Source organism: Haplochromis burtoni, unplaced genomic scaffold (assembly GCF_018398535.1).
Source record: "Haplochromis burtoni strain Fernald_Lab_line unplaced genomic scaffold, NCSU_Asbu1 Contig_831, whole genome shotgun sequence".
Lineage (NCBI taxonomy): Eukaryota > Metazoa > Chordata > Actinopteri > Cichliformes > Cichlidae > Haplochromis > Haplochromis burtoni.
Genome location: NW_024583192.1, coordinates 94,471 through 103,716, shown reverse-complemented (window position 1 = coordinate 103,716; position 9,246 = coordinate 94,471). Strand labels below are relative to the sequence as shown.

The following is a 9,246-nucleotide window of genomic DNA, read 5'->3' as shown; positions in this document are numbered from 1 at the left end:
GAGTTGGACAGTTCGGGGTTACTCAACCCTGAGTATCGTTTTTCACTCTGAGTTTTCTAAACCGGCTTCCTGAAACAGGGCCCTGGTTGTGCTGAGGCCTGGTTTCTGTCTCCTTGTTTCCTTTCCTAGCTTTCTCTCCTTATGTCCCCTCATTCCTGTTGCCTGCTGCTGCTTATTGATTATTGATTGTGTGATCAGGTCTTGCTGAGTCGGTGGTGGCAGCCGCGTGTTCCAGAGTTGGACAGAGAGTTCTTCACGTCGACAGGTCATTACTTATTCATCAAGAACACTTACTGATTAATAATCAATGTTATCAATTACAGAATGTTTTCAAAGGTGAGGTAAAATCAATAAGTATCTGCTGAATTGATGTATTTGTATATTGATAACTGAGGGCGTTGCTACAGAAACGCTTTCACATTACAGCAATAAAATATTTTATCAGAGATAGATCAGTCAGTTAGATCAATTGCTTGATGTCAGAGTGTCAGAATAAGAGCATAGAGCGATGCTTTTATTGTGGAAGTGACAGCTTCCTGTGTGTCTTTAGGCGGAGCTACTATGCAGCCAATTGGGCAAGCTTCACCTTCAACGCTCTGCTCACCTGGATACAGGAGCATCAAGTAAGAGTTACTGATTGTCAGGTTGTTGATTTGGTGGGCGGGGCCAGATGCCCAACAGGAAGTCATCAGTGAGTTTCCTGTGTGTTTGTAGGCAGAGTCTCTGTCAGAGGAGGTCCAGGATCGGTCAAGCTTGGTGGAAGAAGGGGAGGAGCTGATCTACCTGTCAGGCTCAGACTCCGCCTCCATCAGTAACCTGCAGGTGTTCTGCTACATCAGGTAAACTCCTGCATACCTGTAAGGTCACATCAACTAGAGATCAGTTTATTGATTAAGGTATCAATACGTCTCAGTGAAGAAGCCGAGGAGGAGGAGGAGCCTCTAAACACCACAGAAGAAGAAGAGGCTGGAGCAGCAGGTGAAGACGCTGCTAAAGAGCCATCAGAGACCGAATCAGCAGGTCTGTCTTATATTGATCCTGTATCGACTCTCTGAGCTTCGATTAGCAGGTTTTAAACCAATCAGCTCTTTCAGGTTCAAAAGAAGAAGAAACAGGTGAGGCCGCTGAGGGAGACGAGCAGGTGAGGAAGAGCAGCCCTCCCCTGACATTCACATCAATTCCTGATTGGCCGAACAATAATAACTGCATACTTCCTCCAATCACAGGCTGCTCAGGAACAGGGGGAGGAGCCAGAAGCGGATCAGCCACAGCCCTCTGCTCCTCCCAGCCAATCAGAGCCAACCAGGAAGAAAATCAGCTACACCCAGCTGGAAAAGGAAGGACGCCGGTTCAACATCGACCTGGTTTCTAAGGTAACATGACATCAGCACAACAAAGGACAGTCCTCTCGGCCAATCGTGTCCCTTGGTGTATCCCACTGCTTTTTGATTGGTTGTTTGACCCAAGCTCCGGTTGCTTCATCTTCATCTCCCTCCAGCTCATGTACTCTCGCGGCTCATTGGTCGACCTGCTCATCAAATCAAACGTCAGTCGCTATGCAGAGTTCAAGAATGTGACCAGGATACTGACCTATCGCCACGGCAGCGTGGAGCAGGTACGAGCTGCTCTGTCTCTGTGTGTCGGTCATGTCTGCATGAGAACAACAGAAACAACAGTCGCACTCAGAAGAGTGAAATCAACACAACAAACACAGGTGTCATCACATCAGCACCTGCTCTGACAGGTCGAAACTCTTCACAAGCTGACAGGTCACAGCCTCGTACTGTTGTGTGAACTACTTCCTCTATGTTCGTGTAGGAAACAAAGTCAATGTTGAGGTGAAGTAGGTCTTAAATGGTTTTGGCATCGACCTGTGAGAGTGGCCGCTGTGTCGCCTCCACGTTTGGCTCGGTGATCGTGCCAGTGACCGGGCTTCTCTTTGCTGAGCTCAGAGGTCTGTCATCTGTCAGAGACGGGTTTGTTCAGAGGTCTGTGAGGGTGGTCTCGGGCCTGGGCAGCTAAGTTTGGTTGACCTGCGCAGGCTGTTTTATAAGAGTCAAACCATTAAACTGCACGCTGATGACAGCAGCTAACCTAGCAGGTTCTGTCGGGACTGAATTAGATAAATAATAAACACCTGTCTGCGCTCACCTGTCTGCGCTCACCTGTCTGCGTTTACCTGTCTGCGTTTACCTGTCTGTTTTTAGGGCTGCCACAAATGATTATTTTGAGAGTCGACTAGTCACTGATTATTTTTGCAATTAGTCGAGTAATCAGATCATCATCCATTGGACATAAAACTTACAGCTTATTGCACCAGCAGCATCTGCTCTTATAGAACTATCATTAGCTTACAGCTTTAAGTGTTTAAGGTCTGTGCTAACTAAAAATAAAGACAAGATGGTAGTTTATTAAAGATTGTCTCGGTTAGGGATGGGTATCGAAAACCGGTTCTTTGTTGTCCCACACGGCGCCTAAGCAGCTCAAACGCTCAAAAGTTTGGTTATACTTTACGAGAACGGATGACAACAGGGCAACTTGCAATACTTGTAAAGTAGAGATTTCATTTAAGGGAGGAAACACTACGAATATGCAAAAGCATTTGCTCACAAAACACGCGATGACCTTAAATGAATGTCGTGTTTTTAATTCCGCTCCGGACTCGTGAATCTCAGCCCAGCAGCAGCGGTAACGTTTGCACGTCCTCTCCCGTTAATGCGGCAGGTAAATAATCAACTAACAGTGCATATTATGTTAGCGCGATCTGCCTTATTACAAACCTGCCATTACTGTGCATTTAGTGACCATGATGAGACAGAGTCTGGCTCAGATGCTGGCAGTTCTCGCTGCAGTCTACCGGTAGCGTCTCCTTTCAGGCAGGATAGACGAATGTCACCGAGCAGAGACTCAGTTTGTGGTCAAAGGCTTGCACCCGTTTGCCACAGCAGATGATTTTCAGTAAGTGAATGTGTTTAATTGTAGGCAGGGACATTACTGGATATTCTTGTGTAATTGCTACAGAATAATTTATGTTATACTTTGTTATTGCTACAGAAGAATATTTATTTTATTATTTTACATTTACAATTTTTTCCGGGGACCCTGTGACACCCCATTGAAGAGCCGTAGGCTGGATCTCTTAAGATCTCACTGTTGGGTTTGTAAGGCCATGTTACTCCTAAATTTCTATCTTGTTCAAAGAGAAGATATAAAACAAAGTTCTAAGCTAATCGACCTTAGTGTTCTCCTTTTTTAAAAAGAATCGATAAAGAATCGAAAATGGAATTAGGAGTCGTGAAAATTTATCAATACCATTCCCAGTTTCGCGTGAAGTTTAATAAACTCCTTGCTATCTAAAATATAACAGGACACCGGAGTAATTCTCCAGCATCTCACACTTCTGATAATCAGCTGTCTGCTTGACGTTTATTCAGCTGTGTAAAAACTATAACTTTAATCTCAGCCAAACCGATTTACTCAGGAACAAATAAAATACTGAAAAAAGCCAAACAATAACATTTTAAGTTATCTAAGTGACTCATATATCATGTTTAACCTGAGTAGTGAAAGACGGCGGTGGGTTTGAAAACGATTTGCCGGGAGTCCGGTGTTCTCACGGCGCTAGTGACCTAGCCCCCGGCTAGCTATCGAGCTAGTGGGTAACAGACGTCTCCGAAAACGTCGGAGCGCTTTTGAAAATATGCGGTGTCCTGATAAACTGAGCAGATATTTGAGGTTTACACAGCTACATTCTCGCCTGAAAATATGTTAAACGTTTATTTTGTGACCCAGAAAGAATAATAAGAGTAATATTAAAACTAACTAGCTGCCGCCATTGTTGGAAACTGAGCTAGGGCCGCGCTATGAATTCTGGGATAGGTTGGGCCAGAAGTATACACCCGACCCATCCTTCAAATTCTGGTTGGCCGCATTTGTCGGAGTCTTCAAATTTGGACACGTCTTCGTCGTGTCGCTCTTACGTAATCGGCCTACAAATGCGGGCACAGGAGGATGCGAATTTGGACACAGCTATGATAACGGACACTGCTGCTTCTTCTTCTTCGGGGTTTAACGGCAGCTGGCATCCTTGTACATGCAGTGCTGCCATCTTCTGTTTCAGTCCGTTATTACACTCTTAAATCCTGCTACTTATTCCTGCGTCTTTTGTGATCTTACAAAGCTTCAAACAACGCATCGACTATTAAATCAGTCGTTGACGATCTTGATAGTCGACATAATCGTGACTAGTCAACGTAATCGTGGCAGCCCTACTGTGTTTACCTATCTGTGCTCACCTGTCCGTCAGGTGCCCTGTAGCAGAGCAGACGTGTTTGCAAGCCGTCAGCTGTCTGTGGTTGAAAAGAGGAAGTTGATGCGCTTCCTGACTTCCTGTGTGGAGGAGACGGAGGAGCACCAAGGTGAGATGCCTCACCTGTCCACCTGCTGACATCATAAGGTCACTCTCACCAACATCAGATGATTGTGGGTAATGATGCACTTCCTCCCCATCCTCTAGCTTACAACGGTCGGCCATTTTTGGAGTTCCTTCGCGAGCAGCAGCTGGGCGACAACCTGCAGCACTTCCTGCTTCACTCCATTGCCATGGTGACAGAAGACACACTCACCGAGGTGGGGCTCGCCTCCACGCGCCACTTCCTGCGCTGCCTGGGTCGCTATGGCAACACTCCCTTTCTGTTTCCTGTGTACGGACTTGGAGAGATTCCCCAGTGTTTCTGCAGGTAAGAACCAGTATTACAGTACTACTGTCAGTGAGTACTACTGTGCTCAGCTAGCAGGCTACTCTGCACCCTGAGTCGCCCAGAGCTCACCTGTTGCAAGAACTGTTCGAGTTCTGATGTATTGAGTGTGACGTGGACGTGATGAAGCCACCAGAGTGACAAACGCGATGAGTAGCAGGGTACAGGTAACCAGGTACGTCGGTCAGATCCGAGGCGAGGATCTGAGTCTCGGCTCTGTTCTTTATTCTTCTGCAGGAGCAGCTCTGCATGATTCATGGGTCATAATAATCTTTCTTTGTCTGATGCTGGGCCTCTGTGCGGCTGCTTTAGCCCACTTCATTCTAATTGGACAGCTTCTGGAAGCCTGCAGAGGGGCAGCAGCCTGTGCTTGGTGGTTCATGAGCTGATTTTACTTGTGTGATTATTTTAGTTTCATTTTTTTTTTCCAGATGGAAACAGATGCTGAGTGGGCTCAGAAAAAGGTCAAAGGTCATGTGACAGATGGTAAATGGCCTGTATTTATATAGCGCTTTACTAGTCCCTAAGGACCCCAAAGCGCTTTACACATCCAGTCATCCACCCATTCACACACACATCCACACACTGGTGATGGCAGCTACATTGTAGCCACAGCCACCCTGGGGCACTGACAGAGGCGAGGCTGCCGGACACTGGCGCCACCGGGCCCTCTGACCACCACCAGTAGGCAACGGGTGAAGTGTCTTGCCCAAGGACACAACGACCGAGACTGCCAGAGTCGGGGCTCGAACCGGCAACCTTCCAATTACAAGACGAACTCCCAACTCTTGAGCCACGATGGCCCCACAGATGCTGTTATCACACCTACACACACACTCACACACACAGATTCCTGATTAAAGGAAAACAGAGCACTGTGTGTGTGATTTGGCTCGCCATCAAATAAATGAGAACACACACACGCTGTGATTAACACATGATGACACATTGATGTTACGTGTGTGTGTGTTAGCTCTGCGTGAGAAGGTCAACACAATCTCTCTCACACACACTTACAGCTGAGTGGAGTGTGTGTGTTTAATGAGAGCCCTTTGCTCTGATTTATGGAGCAGCTGTAATTTCATTATGTTATTAATCTATGGCGGTGCTGGAGGGGGAGGGGCCAGTAATACAGACAGACAATTGGCTGAGACACCATGGTAACCACACCATCAGACATCCTGCTCCATCCATCCATTCGCTTCCGCTTATCCTTCCGCTACTACTGCACATTCACCCAATGTATATACTATATGTCTGTATATATATACATATATACACATATACACATACGTGTATACATATATATCCTCTTCCTCTACACACACCCCCCCACCCAATTTTTCTGCACATGTCGAGGAGCGTGTCAGGCTACATTTCACTATGTGTTATACTTGTATAACTATGCATGTGACAAATAAAGAACCTTGAACCTTGAACCTTTTCAGGGTCGCTCACAAATAAAGAACCTTGAACCTTGAACCTTTTCAGGGTCGCGGGGGGCGCTGGAGCCTATCCCAGCTGTCATAGGGCGAGAGGCGGGGTACACCCTGGACAGGTCGCCAGTCTGTCGCAGGGCCAACACACAAGGACAGACAACCATTCACGCTCACATTGACACCTAGTGGCAATTTGGATTATCCAATTAAACCATCCCCACAAGCTGCATGTCTTTGGATGGTGGGAGGAAGCCGGAGTACCCGGAGAGAACCCACGCAAACACGGGGAGAACATGCAAACTCCACACAGAAAGGCCTGATGGTGGAATTGAACTCAGGACATCCTGCTCCTTAATCCTTAATACTGCCTTAATAAAACTTTTATTTTGAAAGTCTCGCTGGAGGTCAGGAAGTGCGTGTGGTGTCCACATACTTGTGCACAGACAGGTCACATGTTCTCCTGCGTGCTGATTGGCTGCTTTGTTGTTGTGTGTTTCAGGATGAGTGCTGTGTTTGGAGGGATCTACTGCCTCAGACACTCGGTCAGCTGCCTGATCGTGGACAAGGACTCCAACAGGTACACCTGCCGTACCTGCAGTACTGTAGTACTGTCGGTGCTCTGTATAATTCTGTAGTACTGGTACTGCTCTATGTAGTACCACAGCCAGCACATACTTGGCTCGACTTGGTTTTAAGTGTTTTGCCTAAGATAGCTGATAGTACTGGTACTGGGTACTTTATTAGTACCTACTCAGCTGGGGGTCCGAGTGAGGTGAGTCAAGCTGACAGTGTGATGTCATCAGACTGTGAGTGATGTCACTGGATGGGTCACAAGAGCAACTCCATCACTAGAATCAAACCTCTGAGTAAAGCGCAGTAGAGTAGACTGTGACTGACAGCTTCCTGTCGGGCTGGCGTTTGGCCTTCGCTTCCTCCCCTCTGTTCTCTGCTCTGTTTAAAGTCTCGCTCATCGTTAACCTGCGCCACGTCATGCTGGTCATACAAACAGCACTTCCTGTGGCATTTCAAATTAAATGTTTGTGGTTGGATGTTTCAGGAGAAATGTTTGTTTCTTATACTTCACAGTTTTTCAAATCTAACGTTGACAGAGAGAAAAACCAGAGTTATAAAATCAAACATGGAGGTGAGGAAATATGTGTTTACATCAACCCCACATCCCTGTCCTCTGACTGTCTCCATGGTAACACATACACACAAACACGTGCATCATGCTAAACTGCAGGGTGTGTTCGTTTGGTTTGGCCACGCCCCCGAGCGTTTCTGGAGCTTTTAATTGGCCGCTGCTGTGAATCACTTCCTGCTTAGTTATTATCATTTGTGTTTAACCTTTAACTTAATTAAAGGCTGAACAAAGAGCACTGATCACACAGGCTGCCACGGCAACCACTCTGTGTGTGTGCGTGCGTGTGTGTGTGTGAGAGAGAGGAACCTTCCTGTGCTGAGCTGTGATTGGACGATAATTTATGATCAGTAAAATATTCAATTTATGGAGAGGAAATGAACATCATAATTTAACCTCTGAGGCTCTTCATCAGCCCGCGGCTGCCTCCCCCTCCTCCTCCTCTCTGATAGATGACTCCTCTCTGCACGCCTCCCTCTCTCTCTCTCTGTCAGTGTCTCTCTATCATTGTTTGCAGCCTCATCAGTTTTCTGATTAAATGATTGATTGACAGGCAGGTTTGTATTTGGAAGGTCACACATGCACACAGACACACACACACGCACACGCATAGACACGGCCTGTTAGCCTGTTAGCATCCCTCCTGGTAAATTAAAGTTATAAATCACAGGCGGCAGTAATCAGATTACTCTGGGTCAGCTGTTGGTTTCCTGTGTTTGTACTGAACCACAGACGACTGTATGAAGCTAAAATCAGACAGATTGTCGGTGGACTGTTTGTTCTGATTTTCGCATCATTTCCTGCAGTGATGACGGAGCTCGTTTTTATTCTGCACTGGTTCAAATGTAACCAGTCAGTCGCTCGACTGTGTTTAGCTGAAAACCTTAAATGAGACAGATTCTTAATGGAGTTCTGTGTAGCTGGTGTTTCAGCTGGAAGCAGGTCGTTGTGACTGATGATCCGTCTGGTTGTTGTTCGTTACTCAGACTGTGGAGTAAAAATGCTAACGCAGCTAAAAGGCGCTCTGACTGTGTGTGTGTGTGTGCAGGTTATGGATGAGGCCCGTGTGCATCATTATTCGCAGTAATCGGGTGGAGCTGTGTGGAGGCGGCCTTGAGAGGCTGCAGAGTGGAGCAGGTCGATCCATCATGGTCGCCCTGAGCCCGGCGCTCATTATGACTGCGGTTATCATCAGTGTTTTAATAAAGCGGGCTAAGCGGGTCACTGCGCGTCTCGAGGACGACTCAGAGTTCTTAAAGTCTCAAACTTCATAAAGCAGTTCAACATTTATCTGCTGCCTCAGACTCACAGTCCGAGGTGGTTACAGCTCATACTTATTTATCTAGTAAGCGGTTCAGCTCCTGTGTCAGGTGATGATGTCATAGCGTCATCATTGAGCTGGTCTGTTATGAACCCACGAAACATGATGCTGTAAACATTTAGTCTAACACCGACTCACTTCCTGCTTCCTGTTTCAGTTCAAAGGTCAGTGTCAGGATTAAAGTCAGCCAGTGGTTGGTGTATAAAGTCATGTGACCCTCGTCAGGACCAGCTGCTCGGTGGTCTGATCGGTGACGTCGCGGCATCTCTGCTGTTGTTTCAGGTGTAAGGCGGTGATTGACAGCCGAGGACAGCGAATCAGCTGCAGCCACTTTGTGGTGGAGGACGGCTTTGTGGGGGCAGACCGGCAGGTGACCACGCCCACCAGGTCAGTATCAACCAATCACTGATTTCTGATTGTTGATGAGATCTAATGTATCTAAATGTGTGTGTGTGTGTGTGTGTGTCTCTGTGTGTGCGTGTGTGTGTGTGTCTGTGTGTGTGTGTCTGTGTGTGTGCGTGTCGGATAAAGCCAGGGGGAGTGAGCGAGAAAGAGAGACAGCAGTCATTTAGTGGGTCCACGTGACAG

The 9,246-nt window shown here is 46.9% G+C and overlaps 1 protein-coding gene across 3 annotated transcripts in view; it reads left to right on the top strand.

Moving 5' to 3' along the window:
• Positions 1-9,246, top strand: part of chm (CHM Rab escort protein) — a 24,576-nt gene that overhangs the window by 9,030 nt on the left and 6,300 nt on the right. For all 3 annotated transcript variants that reach the window (XM_005950744.2, XM_042215818.1, XM_014330505.2), the window contains exons 2-12: positions 199-265; positions 551-623; positions 715-839; positions 914-1,020; positions 1,095-1,141; positions 1,227-1,373; positions 1,499-1,615; positions 4,307-4,418; positions 4,517-4,739; positions 6,696-6,773; positions 8,941-9,045. In XM_005950744.2, coding sequence (XP_005950806.1) covers positions 199-265; positions 551-623; positions 715-839; positions 914-1,020; positions 1,095-1,141; positions 1,227-1,373; positions 1,499-1,615; positions 4,307-4,418; positions 4,517-4,739; positions 6,696-6,773; positions 8,941-9,045 — 1,201 coding nt within the window. The remainder of the gene's footprint in view (positions 1-198; positions 266-550; positions 624-714; positions 840-913; positions 1,021-1,094; positions 1,142-1,226; positions 1,374-1,498; positions 1,616-4,306; positions 4,419-4,516; positions 4,740-6,695; positions 6,774-8,940; positions 9,046-9,246) is intronic.